At 48.4% G+C, this 16,513-nt stretch overlaps 1 protein-coding gene across 20 annotated transcripts in view; it reads left to right on the top strand.

The window, feature by feature from the left end:
• Nucleotides 1-16,513, top strand: part of LOC139264761 (uncharacterized) — a 460,034-nt gene that overhangs the window by 305,708 nt on the left and 137,813 nt on the right. For all 20 annotated transcript variants that reach the window (XM_070881860.1, XM_070881862.1, XM_070881861.1 and 17 more), the window contains one exon: nt 14,962-15,009. In XM_070881860.1, coding sequence (XP_070737961.1) covers nt 14,962-15,009 — 48 coding nt within the window. The remainder of the gene's footprint in view (nt 1-14,961; nt 15,010-16,513) is intronic.

The raw sequence follows: 16,513 nt of genomic DNA, 5'->3' as shown, positions 1-16,513 counted from the left end.
ATGGGGAGAAATTACAACATGCTGTGGTGCAAAGGGACCTGGGGGTCCTTGTGCATGAATCCCAAAAGGTTAGTTTGCAGGTGCAGCAGGTAATCAGGAAGGCAAATGGAATATTGGCCTTCATTGCGAAAGGGATGGAGTACAAAAGCAGGGAGGTCTTGCTGCAACTGTATAAGGTATTGGTAAGGCCGCACCTGGAGTACTGCATGCAGTTTTGGTCACCTTACTTAAGGAAGGATATACTAGCTTTGGAAGGGGTACAGAGACGATTCACTAGGCTGATTCCAGAAATGAGGGGGAACCTTTTATGTGGCACCTTGTTAAATGTCTTCTGCAAGTCTAAATACACCACATTCACTGGTTCCCCTTTATCCACCCTGTTTATTACATCCTCAAAGAATTCTAGCAAATTTGTCAAATATGACTTCCCTTTCATAAATCCATGCTGACTCTGCCTGACTGAATTATGTTTTTCCAAATGTCCTGCTACTGCTTCTTTAATAATGAACTATGGGGGCTAATCATATTATGTTATGAAATAGCTGGCCTTAGAGAAATGGGGACTAATCATAGTATGTTATATATAGGGGATTATAGGTTAATGAGTATTAAGCATAGTATATGTAATAAGGATGGGGTAATTCTATTAATGGTGATTATACATAGAGGTAGTATGTGGTATATTAGGGTATGTGGGCTATATCACATATATGTACAACTACCGATGTTAGGCTAACTAGTGTATAGGTTAGTCAAGAGGCCCAGCAGTTGCAGGGAGCAGTGGCAGCATCGTCGGAGGCGGAACGGGACGTTGGTGAGGCCTACAAGAGGCCCAGCAGTTGCAGGGAGCAGTGGCAGCATCGTTGGAGGCGGAGCGGGACGTTGGTGAGGCCTACAGGAGGCCCAGCAGTTGCAGGGAGCAGTGGCAGCATCGTTGGAGGCGGAACGGGACGTTGGTGAGGCCTACAAGAGGCCCAGCAGTTGCAGGGAGCAGCAGCAGCGTCGTCGGAGGCGGAGCAGCAGCATTGGTGAGGCCCAGCCGGTGCAGCTGTAGCGGGGGAGGCAAAAAAGGAGAAAGAAATCGAAAGGTGACGTTACAGCCAAGGGAGTAAGTGATTGGCTGGTGATTGGTAAGTAGTTTTTCTTTTTCTTTTCTATATCAGTAAGTAACCTTTAGTATTGTTTTTGCCAATTTAAGTTTATCTAAGGGTTAAGTCATGGCAGGACAGCTCGGACACGTGTTATGCTCCTCCTGTACTATGTGGGAAGTCAGGGACACTTCTGGTGTCCCTGACGACTAGTGTGTGGGAAGTGCATCCACCTGCAGCTCCTGACGGACCCCATTGCGGCACTGGAGCTGCGGGTGGATGAACTCGGGAGCATCCACGATGCTGAGAATGACATGAATAGCACATTTAGTGAGTTGGTCTTACCGCAGGGAAAGGGTACAGAGTCAGATAGGGAATGGATGACCAACAATAAAAGCAGTGCAAGGAAGGTAGTGCAGGGGTCCCCGGTGGTCATCCCCCTACAAAACAGATACAGCGCTTTGGTTACTGTTGAGGGGGATGACTCATCAGGGAAGGGCAGTAGCAGCCAAAGTGATGTGTAATGAGAAAGGACTAATTAGCAATTTTGTTGTGCAAGACTCCTTGGGGAAGAGCAACCATAATATGGTAGAATTCTTTATTAGGATGGCGAGTGACACAGTTAATTCAGAAACTAGGGTCCTGAACTTAAGGAAAGGTAACTTCAATGGTTTGAGGTGTGAATTGGTAGAATAGACTGGCAAATGATACTTAAAGGGTTGACGGTGGATAGGCAATGGCAAACATTTAAAGATCACATGGATGAACTTCAGCAATTGTACATCCCTGCCTGGAGTAAAAATAAAACAGGGAAGGTGGTTCAACCGTGGCTAACAAGGGAAATTAAGGATAGTGTTAAATCCAAGAAAGAGGCATATAAACTGGCCAGAAAAAGCAGCAGACCTGAGGACTGGGAGAAATATAGAATTCAGCAGAGGAGGATAAAGGGTTTAATTAAGAGGGGGAAGATAGAGTACGAGAAGAAGCTTGCCGGGAACATAAAAACTGACTGCAAAAGCTTCTATAGATATGTGAAGAGAAAAAGATTAGTGAAGACAAACATAGGTCCCTTGCAGTTGGATTCAGGTGAATTTATAATTGGGAACAAAGAAATGGAAGACCAATTGAACAAATACTTTGGTTCTGTCTTCACGAAGGAAGACACAAATAACCTTCCGGAAGTACTAGGGGACCAAGGGTCTAGTGAGAAGGAGGAACTGAAGGATATCCTTATTAGGCGGGAAATTGTGTTAGGGAAATTGATGGAATTGAAGGCCGATAAATCCCCGGACCCTGACAGTCTGCATCTAAGAGTACAGAAGGAAGTGGCCCTAGAAATAGTGGATGCATTGGTGATCATTTTCTGACAGATGGCGCTGGAGCGTCGGGCCCATACCCGGCTGTTGCCGTCAATGGCAAAAGGTGTTGGTTGATATAGACAGCAGGACGGTGGCCATGGAAGACTCTGGATCAGTTCCTATGGACTGGAGGATAGCTAATGTAACACCACTTTTTAAAAAGGGAGGGAGAGAAAAAGCGGGTAATTATAGACCGGTTAGCCTGACATCACTGGTGGGGAAAGTGTTGGAATCAATTATTAAAGATGAAATAGCAGCGCATTTGGAAAGCAGTGACAGGATCGGTCCAAGTCAGCATGGATTTATGAAGGGGAAATCATGCTTGACAAATCTTCTGGAATTTTTTGAGGATGTAACTAGTAGAGTGGACAAGGGAGAACCAGTGGATGTGGCGAATTTGGACTTTCAAAAGGCTTTTGACAAGGTCCCACACAAGAGATTGGTGTGCAAAATCAAAGCACATGATATTGAGGGTAATATACTGACGTGGATAGAGAACTGGTTGGCAGACAGGAAGCAGAGAGTTGGGATAAATGGGTCCTTTTCAGAATGGCAGGCAGTGACTAGTGGAGTGCTGCAGGGCTCAGTGCTGGGAACCCAGCTCTTGACAATATACATCAATGATTTGGATGAAGGAATTGAGTATAATATCTCCAAGTTTGCAGATGACACTAAACTGATTGGCGGTGTGAGCTGTGAGGAGGACGCTAAGAGGCTGCACGGTGACTTAGACAGGTTAGGTGAGTGTGCAAATGCATGGCAGATGCAGTATAATGTGGATAAATATGAGGTTATCCATTTTGGGGGCAAAAACGTAAAGACAGAATATTATCTGAAAGGTGGCAGATTAGGAAAAGGGGAGGTGCAACGAGACCTGGGTGTCATGGTTCATCAGTAATTGAAAGTTGGCATACAGGTACAGCAGGCGGTAAAGAAGGCATATGGTATGTTGGCTTTCATAGCTAGGGGATTTGAGTATAGGGGCAGGGAGGTGTTGCTACAGTTGTACAGGGCCTTGGTGAGGCCTCACCTGGAATATTGTGTTCAGTTTTGGTCTCCTAATCTGAAGAAGGATGTTCTTGCTATTGAGGGAGTGCAGTGAAGGTTCACCAGACTGATTCCCGGGATGGCAGGACTGACGTATGAGGAGAGACTGGATCAACTGGGCCTTTATACATTGGAGATTAGAAGGATTAGAGAGGATCTCATAGAAACATACAAGATTCTGACGGGAAGGGATAGGTTAGATGTGGGTAGATTGTTCCCGATGTTGGGGAAGTCCAGAACCGGGGACACAGTCTTAGGATAAGGGGTAGGCCATTTAGGACTGAGATGAGGAGAAATTTCTTCACTCAGAGAGTTGTTAACCTGTGGAATTCCCTGCCGCAGAGATTTGTTGATGCCAGCCCATTGGATATATTCAAGAGGGCGTTAGATATGGCCCTTACAGCTAAGGGGATCAAGGGGTATGGAGAGAAAGCAGGAAAGGGGTACTGAGGGAATGATCAGCCATGATCTTATCGAATGGTGGTGCAGGCTCGAAGGGCCGAATGGCCTACTCCTGCACTCATTTCTATGTTTCTATAGTTTCCTGCTTTTGTCTGCCTCCTTTTTTAAATAGGGCCGTTAGATTTGCTGTTTTCCAATCTGCTGGGACCTCCCTAGAAACCAGGGAATTTTGGTAAATTACAGCCAGTGCATCCACTATTCTTGCCGCTACTTCTCTTAAGACCCTAGGATGCAAGCCATTAGGTCCAGAGGATTTATCCGCCTTTAGCCCCATTACCTTTCTGAGTACCACCACCTTCATGATTGTGTTAAGTTCCTCCCCGCTTTAGCCCACTGTTGGGATATTGTTAGTGTCCTTTACAATAAAGACTGATGCAAAATATTTGTTCCGGGTTTCTGCTATCTCATGTATGTAACCTTCATGTAACTGTAACCTTCATGTAACAACATTGTACACTGTATACACCTAAGAAATGCACACCTTGACCATCGGAGGTGAACTTGTGGGAGACACTCCTCACCTGGTCATCCAGATATATAAAGGGAGGTCCCACGCAGGGTCATCAATTCTTGGTCATGTGAATAAAGGTACAGGTCACAGAGTGACCTTGTCTTCAGTATGTGCCTCGTGTTGATTTACAGTTGAGTGTAAGGACTCAACATTTGGTGACGAGAAACGGGAATCAATGACTCACGAGAATGGCTACCGGTAGCACAGAGGAACGGTACTGTTGGTGAGGACTGGGACGATTTCGTTGAGAGGCTCCAGCAGAGCTTTGTCACGAAGGACTGGCTGGGAGCGGCAGCGGCTGACAATCGAAGGGCGCATCTACTGACCAGCTGTGGACCTAAGACGTACGCGCTGATGAAAGACCTGCTCGCACCCAAGAAGCCGGCGGACAAGACTTTTGAGGAGCTCAGCAAACTGATCGGTGAGCACACATGGTCCGACACCGATTCTATACACACCGACGTCGGGAAGGGCAAAGCATACCGGACTTTGTTGCGGACCTTCGGCACTTGGCCAGCCTCTGTAAGTTCACAGACGCCTGCAGGGGGGAGATGTTATGAGATTTCTTTATTGAGGGCATTGGTCATGCCGGGATTTTTAGGAAGCTAATTGAGACCAAGGACTTGACCTTGGAAGCAGCGGCGTTGATGGCTCAAACCTTCATGGCGGGGGAGGAAGAAACCCAGATCATATACGCGCGCAACCCTGCTCCCAACGTGGCGATGGTGCAGGGAGTTAACAGGGTAAACGCGACTCAGAACCCCGCAGGCAGGCAAGGGCAATTCGACACCAACCAGGCAATAACAGACTCTAGGGTGGGTCCTCAACACAGATAATGGCAAGTTGAACGGACATTTACACCATCACAAAGGACAATGCGTCTTGGGATGGAGCCATCGACACCCACTAACAGAGTGCTCAAGAATAATCAAAGAGTCAATCAGAGAGGAATACCTGGTAACAGTTCTTTTGTTCACAACAATCTCAGCTCTTGCTGGAAGTGCGGGGGCAGACATGCTGCGAAAACCTGCAGGTTTCAACAATTTATCTGCAGAATTTGTAACTTCAGTGGACATTTAGCCAGAATGTGCAGGAAGCCCGCAGCGAGGCTGATTTACGAAGTAGATGAACCACAAGAGGGATCTGCAAGGCAGGGTTATGCTTGGGACACAGCAATGGACCCTGAAGTTCAGCAGGTTCAGGTGGCAAACATCCACAGCTCATACACAAAGACACTATGATGATGAGAGTGCTGTTAAATTCAGCATGGATCTGTGAAAGGGAAATCATGCTTGACAAATCTTCTGATTTTTTGAGGATGTTTCCAGTAGAGTGGACAAGGGGGAACCAGTTGATGTGGTGTATTTGGACTTTCAGAAGGCTTTCGACAAGGTCCCACACAAGAGATTAATGTGCAAAGTTAAAGCACATGGGATTGGGGGTAGTGTGCTGACGTGGATTCAGAACTGGTTGGCAGACAGGAAGCAAAGAGTAGGAGTAAATGGGTACTTTTCAGAATGGCAGGCAGTGACTAGTGGGGTATCGCAAGGTTCTGTGCTGGGGTCCCAGCTGTTTACATTGTACATGAATGATTTAGATGAGGGGATTAAATGTAGTATCTCCAAATTTGCGGATGACACTAAGTTAGGTGGCAGTGTGAGCTGCGAGGAGGATGCTATGAGGCTGCAGAGTAACTTGGATAGGTTATGTGAGTGGGCAAATACATGGCAGATGAAATATAACGTGGATAAATGTGAGGTTATCCACTTTGGTGGTAAAAACAGAGAGACAGACTATTATCTGAATGGTGACAGATTAGGAAAAGGGGAGGTGCAACGAGACCTGGGTGTCATGGTACATCAGTCATTGAAGATTGGCATTCAGGTACAGCAGGCGGTTAAGAAAGCAAATGGTATGTTGGCCTTCATAGCGAGGGGATTTGTGTACAGGGGCAGGGAGGTGTTACTACAGTTGTACTGGGCCTTGGTGAGGCCACACCTGGAGTATTGTGTACAGTTTTGGTCTCCTAACTTGAAGAAGGACATTCTTGCTATTGAGGTAGTGCAGCGAAGGTTCACCAGACTGATTCCCGGGATGGCGGGACTGCCATTTCAAGAAAGACTGGATCAACTGGGCTTGTATTCACTGGAGTTCAGAAGAATGAGAGGGGATCTCATAGAAACGTTTAAAATTCTGACGGGTTTAGACAGGTTAGATGCAGGAAGAATGTTCCCAATGTTGGGGAAGTCCAGAACCAGGGGTCACAGTCTAAGGATAAAGGGTAAGCCATTTAGGACTGAGATGTGGAGAAACTTCTTCACCCAGAGAGTGGTGAACCTGTGGAATTCTCTACCACAAGAAGTTGTTGAGTCCAATTCACTAAATATATTCAAAAAAGAGTTAGATGTGGTCCTTACTACTAGGGGGATCAAGGGGTATGGCAAGAAAGCATGAATGGGGTACTGAAGTTTCATGTTCAGCCATGAAGTTATTGAATGGCGCTTCAGGCTCGAAGGGCTGAATGGCCTACTCCTGTACCTATTCTCTATGTTTCTATGTTGCTAAACGGCATCCCGGTACACATGGAGCTGGACACAGGAGCCAGCCAGTCACTTATGAGTGTCCAACAATTCGAGGAACTGTGGCCACTCAGAGCTAGCAGACCCAAACTAGAACACATTGACACGCAATTACGGACGTACACCAAAGAGATCATCCCAGTGCTAGGCAGTGCAATGTTGGTGGTCACATATAATGGATCAGAGAACCGGCTGCCACTCTGGATTGTCCCGGGAAATGGTCCCGCGCTTTTGGGGAGGAGCTGGCTAGCCGAGATGAACTGGAAATGGGGGGATGTGTACGCCGTTTCATCTGTGGAGCGAAGTTCATGCTCACAGGTCCTACAGAAATTTGAGTCACTATTTCAACCTGCTGTCAGGACTTTCAAAGGTACCAAAGTAGTGATACGCATCACCCGGACGCCAGACCAGTGCACCATAAAACCAGAGCTGTGCCGTATGTGATGCGGGAGAAAATTGAGAGTGAGTTGGACAGGTTGCTGAGAGAGGGCATAATTTCGCCCGTTGAATTCAGCGACTGGGCAAGCCCCATCATCCCTGTCCTAAAAACGGATGGCTCGGTCAGGATCTGTGGCGACTACAAGGCCACTATCAACCGAGTGTCACTACAAGATCAATACCCGCTTCCGAGAGCGGAGGATCTTTTTGCCACGCTGGCAGGCGGCAAGCTGTTTACCAAGTTGGACCTCACTTCGGCCTACATGACCCAGGAACTGGCCGAAGAATCCAAGCTACTGACCACCATCACCACGCACAAGGGGCTGTTTGTCTACAACAGATGTCTGTTTGGCATTCATTCAGCAGCCGCTATCTTTCAAAGGAACATGGAAAGCCTGCTCAAATCCATCCCTGGAACAATCGTATTTCAGGACAACATCCTTATCATGGGTCGAGACACCGAGGAACACCACCATAACCTGGAGGAGGTGCTACACCGACTGGACTGGGTAGGCCTGTGACTAAAGAAGTCCAAGTGTGTGTTTTTGACCCCAGAGGTCGAGTGTTTGGGCAAGAGGGTTGCCGCAGACGGGATCCGGCCTACCGAATCCAAAATGGAGGCGATCCGTCGCGCGCCCAGGCCCGGCAACACATCGGAGTTGCGTTCATTTCTGGGACTATTGAACTATTTCGGGAACTTTCTGCCGAACTTAAGCACATTGTTGGAGCCGCTACACCGTGCTCCTGCGTAAGGGTTGCGATTGGTTTTGGGGGGACTGTCAGGAATGGGTTTTCAATCGGGCGCGGAACCTGCTTTGTTCTAATAAGCTATTGACCCTGTACAACCCCTGTAAGAAATTGGTTTTCACATGCGATGCATCATCCTATGGGGTTGGGTGCGTGTTGCAGCAGAGTAATGATGAGGGCCAACTCCAACCTGTGGCTTATGCTTCCAGGTCGCTCTCCCAAGCAGAAAGGGGATATGGGATGGTTGAAAAGGAAGCACTTGCATGTATCTATGGGGTGAAAAAGATGCACCAGTACCTTATTGGCAGAAGGTTCGAGTAAGAAACGGACCACAGGCCATTAACATCCCTGCTGTCCGACAGCAAAGCTGTCAATGCCAATGCGTCAGCTCACATACAGCGATGGGCTCTCAAGCTGGCAGCATATAACTTCAACATATGGCACCGGCCAGGCACCGAAAATTGCGCTGACGCGCTCAGCAGGCTTCCACTGGCCACCACCAAGGGGGCAGCGGAGCAAAGCGCTGAGATGGTCATGGCCGTTGATGCCTTTGACAGCGCAGGCTCCCCCATCACAGCCCGCCAGATCAAAATCTGGATCAACAGAGATCCCCTCCTATCCTTGATTAAGAAATGTGTCCTTACTGGGGATTGGGCGCCCGCACACAGAGCATGCCCTGAAGAGGTCAGACCGTTTCACAGACGGATGGGTGAACTCTCCATCCAAGCCGACTGCCTACTATGGGGCAGCTGCATAGTCATGCCCCAGAAGGGAAGGGAAGTATTCATCAGGGAACTCCACTGCTAATGAAGGCCATTGCCCGGTCACATATATGGTGGCCGGGAATTGATGCAGACCTGGAATACTGTGTTCGCAGGTGCACGATGTGTGCCCAGCTGGGCAATGCCCCCAGGGAGGCCCCACTCAGCCCGTGGCCCTGGCCACCAAGCCATGGTCACGCATTCACATAGACTACGCGGGCCCGTTCATGGGGAAAATGTTCCTCATTGTTGTTGATGCGTACTTGAAATGGATCGAGTGCATCATATTGAATTCGTGCATGACATCCACCACAGTGGAGAGTCTGCATGCGGTCTTTGCGGCCCACAGCTTACCGGACGTCCTGGTTAGCGACAACGGCCCGTGCTTCACTAGCTATGAATTCTGGGAGTTCATGTCGGGTCATGGCATCAAACATGTCAGTACAGCACCGTTCAAGCCGGCTTCCAATGGCCAGGCGGAATGTGCGGTCCAAATCATAAAACAAGGCATGCTCCGGATTCAAGGACCCTCCCTTCAATGCCGCCTATCGCGCCTCCTGCTGGCCTACAGGTCCCGACCGCATTCGCTCACGGGAGTTCCGCCAGTGGAACTACTCATGAAACGCACACTAAAACCTCGGCTGTCCCTCATTCACCCAGTCCTGTCAGACATTGCTGAGGGCAAGCGCCAGTCCCAAAATGTGTGCCATGACCGTAACTCAAAGGGGAGATGTATAGAAATCGATGACCATGTATTTGTTCTTAATCACGCTTTGGGGCCCAATTGGCTTGAGATTACTGTAATTGGTAAAGAGGGGAATAGGGTCATAGTGGTCAGACTGAACAATGGACAGATATGCCGCAATCATCTGGACCAAGTAAAAAAAAGGTTCAGCATGGACACTGAGGAACCTGAGGAAGATCATGAGATGTTACCCACACCACCACCAGAGAACGAGCAACAAGAACCTTCAGCAGCATGCACAGTCCCTGCGGCCAGCCTGGACGAGCCGGAATCATCACAGGTGAAACATAAAAACATAGAAAATAGGTGCAGGAGTAGGCCATTCGGCCCTTCTAGCCTGCACCGCCATTCAATGAGTTCATGGCTGAACATTCAACTTCAGTACCCCATTCCTGCTTTCTCGCCATACCCCTTGATCCCCCTAGTAGTAAGGACCTCATCTAACTCCTTTTTGAATATATTTAGTGAATTGGCCTCAACAACTTTCTGTGGTAGAGAATTCCACAGGTTCACCACTCTCTGGGTGAAGAAGTTCCTCCGCATCTCGGTCCTAAATGGCTTACCCCTTATCCTTAGACTGTGACCTCTGGTTCTGGACTTCCCCAACATTGGGAACATTCTTCCTGCATCTAACCTGTCTAAACCCGTCAGAATTTTAAATGTTTCTATGAGGTCCCCTCTCATTCTTCTGAACTCCAGTGAATACAAGCCCAGTTGATCCAGTCTTTCTTGATAGGTCAGTCCCGCCATCCCGGGAATCAGTCTGGTGAACCTTCGCTGCACTCCCTCAATAGCAAGAATGTCCTTCCTCAGGTTAGGAGACCAAAACTGTACACAATACTCCAGGTGTGGCCTCACCAATGCCCTGTACGACAAAGACGCATGCCAAGGCTCAACAACCAGAGCCCCAACTGCGGCGCTCCACGAGAGAGCATCGACCGCCTGAAAGACTCAATCTTTGACCCAAAGACGTGGGGGTGCGGGGGAGGTGATGTCATGTATGTAACCTTCATGTAACTAACCTTCATGTAACAACACTGTACACTGTATACACCTAAGAAATGCACACCTTGACCACGGGGTGAACTTGTGGGAGACACTCCTCACCTGGTCTTCCAGGTATATAAAGGGAGGTTCCACGCAGGGTCATCACTTCTTGGTCATGTGAATAAAGGTACAGGTCACAGAGTGACCTTGTCCCCAGTATGTGCCTCGTGTTGATTTACAGTGGAGTGTAAGGACTCAACCATCTCCATGTTCCCCATTACTAATTCCCCGGTCTCGTCCTCTAAGGGACCAACATTTACTTTAGCCACTCTTTTCCTTTTTATATACCTATAGAAACTCTTGCTATCTGTTTTTATATTTCGTGCTAGTTTACTTTCATAGTCTATCTTCCCTTTCTTAATCATTTTTTGAGTCATTCTTTGTTGGCTTTTAAAAGCTTCCTAATCTTCTGTCCTCCCACTAGTTTTGGCCACTTTGTATGCCCTTGTTTTTAATTGTGAGGAGGATGCAAAGACGCTGCAAGGTGTTTTAGATAGGTTGAGTGAATGGGCAAACACATGGTAGATGCAGTATAACATGAATAAATGTGAAGTTATCCACTTTGGTAGGAAAAACATAAATGGTAAAAGCTAAGGAAATGTTGATGTACAAAGGGACCTGGATGTCCTTGTACACCAGTCATTGAAAGCAAACATGCAGGTGCAGCAAGCAGCTAAGAAGGCAAATAGTATGATGGCCTTCATTGCAAGAGGATTTGAGTACAAGTTAAGGATGTTTTACGACAGTTATACAGGGCCTTGGTGAGACCACACATGGAGTATTGTGTGCAGTTTTGGTCCCCTTACCTAAGAAGGGATATACTTGCCATCGAGGGAGTGCAGCGAAGGTTCACCAGACTGATTCCTGGGATGGCAGAACTGTCGTATGAGGAGAGATTGGGTCGACTAGGCCTGTATTCACTAGAATTTAGAAGAATGAGAGGGGATCTCATTGAAACGTATAAAATTCTGACGGAGTTGGACAAACTAGATGCGGGGAGAATGGGCTAGATTTTACACTTTTGTGCATATCACCCAAAATGGGCGTTATTTCTGGCGTGGGCGGTAAAAATGGGTTTTCAGATCGCCGGCTTCTTGCCCATTCTCAAAGTACCTAGTCTCCATTTTTGAAATTGGGCGGTATCTCGAGGAATATAAAATGGGCGGTAGCACTGAATCTCGCTGACCTTCTGCCGTAAAGTGTTACCGTCCCATGGCAACGCTCGATTCTCGTGATTCAAGAGGTCAAGGGTCATCATGACATGCTCAGAAGAGGAGACAGAGAGAGAGAGAGGGAGCTGAGAGACTGAAAGTGTGTGTGCCTGTGATGTGTGCTTGTTTGGCTGTTGTGGGAGGCACGAGGGAGATTCACCAGCAGCAAAAAGCCTACTGAGCACCAAGAACATAGTTGGCAACGAGTTTTTGTCCAACAAATAATATATAACATGGAAAGGATGGTGGAGGCCCTGGATCTGGTAGCCAGGAACACCGGTGGCAGAGGACTCCCAGTGGTCCCAGAGCATGGTACTGCACCCCAAGGTGCCGCACCCCCCTTGCCAACTGCACATGAGAGCCAGGAGCAACATCTCGTTCCCACCTCGGGACCATCCTCTCCCGTATCCATCCAAGCAGCAGTTCGGCCATCATCCCGCTCCCAATGAAGCATCGCCTGAGGAGCTCCTCTGCCAGGCAGCTTGGAGTCAGGAGGGGAAGGGGAAGAGGTAGAGGTTGGGAGGAGAAGTGGGGGGGGGGCGGTGGGGAAGGGTTGGTTTTTACAAAATACTGATGATTTCAGACAACTGTTCGGTTTAAATGTTTTTTATTTAACAAAACCTTGTTGCGCATTGGTTCAGATAGCTGCACCGTTACACACTGGTGATTCCTTAACATCAAAGGGTATAATTACACTTAACTTCAATCAACTTAAACTTCAACTGTCACCAAGGTGATGCACACATTGATGTATGACCTGCACACCCAGCAGTGTGTCAGCCTTGTAAATAACACCAACGTTCTTTCAAGAAAAGCACTCATTGATGAGCTCCTGACGTAAGGCTCTTGCAGCTATCATGCCACCATGGGCCCTTTCAGTCTACAGCGGGGTGGGGGCAAGGCTTCAGCGTCAGCCTGATTGTCTGGGACGATGTCGGCGTCCGCCTCCTCGTCCTCCTCTTCCTCTCTCTGGTGAGGTGGACTGCCAGACTCATCAGGCAATTCTTGTCCCCTCCTGATAGCAAAGTTGTGCAGCATGGAGCACACCACCATGAATTGAGCTACCTGCTCAGGGTAGTATTGGAGCTCGCCTCCTGAGTGGTTCAGGCATCTAAAGCGCTGCCTAAGCACTCCAATGGTTTTCTCCACAATATTGCGAGTGGCTCTGTGGCTCTTGTTGTATCGCCTCTCGGCTTCGGTGTGGATGTCACCTGAGGAAGAGAGTGTTTGATGACAAGGGCCGCAAGCCAGGCACCAAGCTTATGGTCTACAGAGCAGTAGTGATACCTGCCCTCCTATATGGCTCAGAGATATGGACTATGTACAGCAGGCAGCTCAAAACACTGGAGAAGTACCACCAATGTTGCCTCTGCAAGGTCTTGCAAATCCATTGGCAGGATAGGCGTCAGTGTCCTCACTCAGGCTAACATCCCCAGCATTGCAGCACTGACCACGCTCAATCAGCTCCACTGGACGGGCCACATCGTCCGTATGCCTAACACGAGACTCCCAAAACAAGCGCTCTACTCGGAGCTCTGACATGGCAAGCGAGCCCCAGGTGGGCAGAGGAAGACCCTCAGGGCCTTCTTGTTAAAGTGCAACATCCCCACCGACACCTGGGAATCCCTGGCCCAAGACCACCCAAAGTGGAACAGAAGCATCCGGGAAGGCGCTGAACACCTCGAGTCTCTTCGCTGAGAGCAAGCTGAAGCCAAGCGTCGACAGCGGAAGGAGCGTGCGGCAACCCAGGCAACACAACCTCCCGTTCCTTCAACCACCATCTGCCCCACCTGTGACAGAGACTGTAGGTCTCGCATTGGACTGAACAGTCACCTGAGGACTCATCTTTAGTGTGGAAGCAAGTCATCCTCGACTCCGAGGTACTGGTTAAGATATGGGGGGGAGGAAGGGTATCTCTGTATAGGGGGAGAAGAGTATCTCTGTATGGGGGAGGGGGAGCTCATCTCTGCATGGGTGATAAGTATCTCTGTATGGGGGGGGGAGGGGAGAGTATCTTTGTAAAGGGGAGGGGGGAGAGTATCTCTATATGGGGGGGGAGAAGAGTATCTTTGTATGGAGGAGGGGGGAGAGCATCTCTGTATGGGTGATAAGTATCTCTGTATGGGATGAGGGAGAGTATCTCTGTATGAAGGAGGTTTATTGCTGTATGGGAGGATGGGAGAGATTATCTCTGTATGGGAGGAGGGGGGAGAGTATCTCTGTATGGGAGGAGGGGGGAGAGTATCTCTCTATTGCAGTGGGGGGAGATTATCTCTTTATGGGCGGGAGTATCTGTATGTGGGGTGGAGAGTATCTCTGTATGGCGGGGGGGAGAGTATCTCTGTATGGGAGGAGCGGGAGAGTATCTCTGTAAGGGGTGTTAGATGGGGCGAGTATTTTGTGGGGTTTAGGGAAGCTGGATGAAGACCGGGATTGTCAACTCTGGTTGGACGATTTCCGTGAGACTTCATCCTTTGACCTGCCGCCTCCAAACATCTCACCTCCAGCTTCTCGCCATTGGTGTTTGGCCTACACGCAGCGCTGATCAGATGTGTGAGGTGGCATTCTGAATCCTGCAGGCACAGTGAGCATTTTCCCCTGAAAAATGGAGGAAGATGAGTTGCATTTCTTCCCCATTGTAATGTGTAGTGACACAGGCACAATGAGAGTCAGATGTCCAACCTGTGGACCATCCCCTGTGTCAGTAAGTGACCATGCATCCCGCTGCTGTGTGCACGTTCAAGTCGAGTTCCTTTACTGAGAGCTATTAACCTCCACTGAAAGCCTGATAGATGTTTAGTATATTCATCTGTAATAGGCACAGGGGTAGGAATGTTGTAGAATAGAGAGCGAGTCACTGATCTGGGCTCAGTGGTACATTTACTATTAATGATCAACTAAACACATTCAGCACTTCCACTGATATATAATGTGAGTGTTAAGATCTTCTGTTTTCTTTATTGGCAGCACATGGAATGATCGCAGATTCACTTGAGGTCTCACAGTCTTTGCAACGTAAGTACAAATATAGATAGTCTTAAATTGAAAAGCATTCAGATTTATTCAGATAAAGCCATTAGAAGGTCTTTGAGTATTGGTGATGCAACGCCTGTGGCACTGAACCGTAAGGCACAGATTTTTGCCCACAATTCAGCTCGGTTAGCCCGTCAAGGTAAGTGGACATTGCTTGATGTTAAAAGAAAGCAAAAGTTCCCAGGATCGACATTGAGTCAGTTGACCTGCAAAGTAAAGAGAGCGCATTAACGTGCCTCTGTGAATTGAACGGATTTCGAGGTGAGAGAATCTCTATATGGGAGCGGGGAGGGGGGTGCGGGGGGAGAGTTTTTCCGTATGGGGTGAGGGGAGAAAATCTCTATGGGGTGGGTAGAGAATTTCTGTATGGGGGAGGAGAGTATCTCTGTATGGCGGGAGGGTGGGTGAAGGGGTCGAGACTATCTCTGTATGGGGGGGGGAGAGAATCTCTGTATGGGGGGAGAGAATATCTCTGTATTGGGGCAGATTATCTCTGTATGGTGAGGTAGGGTAGGGGTAGAGTATCTCTGTATGGGGAGGGAGAGTATCTATGGGGGGAGGGTTGAGTTTCTCTGTATGGCGGGGGGGAGAGAGAATCTCTGTATGGGAGGGGAGTGTATCCCTGTATAGGTGGGGGAGAGAATCTTTGGAAGTGGGGGGGGAGATTATCTCTGTATGGAGGGTAGGGGAGAGTATCTCTGCATGGGGGTAGGGGGAGAGTATCTCAGTATGGTGGGGGTGGGAAATATTTCTGCATGGAAGAAAGGGAGAGATTATTTCTGTATGGGAGGAGGGGGGAGAGTATCTCTGTATTGGGAGGGAGATTATCTCTTTATGGGGGATATCTCTGTATGTGGGGTGGAGAGTATCTCTAAATGGGAGGATGGGGGAGATTATCTCTGTATGGGAGGAGCGGGAGAGTATCTCTGTAAGGGGTGTTAGATGGGGCTAGTACTTTGTGGGGTTTAGGGAAGCTGGACAAAGATTGTCACCTCTGGTTGGACGATTTCTGTGAGACTTCATCCTTTAACCTGCCGCCTTCAAACATCTCACCTCCAGCTTCTCGCCATTGGTGTTTGGCCTACACTCAGTGCTGATCAGATGTGTGAGGTGGCGTTCTGAATCCTGCAGGCACAGTGAACATTTTCCCCCTGAAAAATGGAGGAAGATGAGTTGCATTTCTTCCCCATTGTAATGTGTAGTGACACAGGCACAATGAGAGTCAGATGTCCAACCTGTGGACCATCCCCTGTGTCAGTAAGTGACCATGCATCCCGCTGCTGTGTGCACGCTCAAGTCGAGTTCCTTTACTGAGAGCTATTACCCTCCACTGAAAGCCTGATAGATGTTTAATATATTCATCTGTAATAGGCACAGGGGTAGGAATGTTGTAGAATCGAGAGCGAGTCACTGATCTGGGCTCTGTCTGTCCACATTGAGGTACATTTACTATTAATGATCAGCTAAACGCATTCAGCACTTCCAT

Source organism: Pristiophorus japonicus, chromosome 5, assembly GCF_044704955.1.
Source record: "Pristiophorus japonicus isolate sPriJap1 chromosome 5, sPriJap1.hap1, whole genome shotgun sequence".
Taxonomy (NCBI): domain Eukaryota; kingdom Metazoa; phylum Chordata; class Chondrichthyes; family Pristiophoridae; genus Pristiophorus; species Pristiophorus japonicus.
The sequence above is the reverse complement of the archived record's forward strand: the minus strand, read 5'-3'. Positions and strand labels throughout refer to the sequence as shown.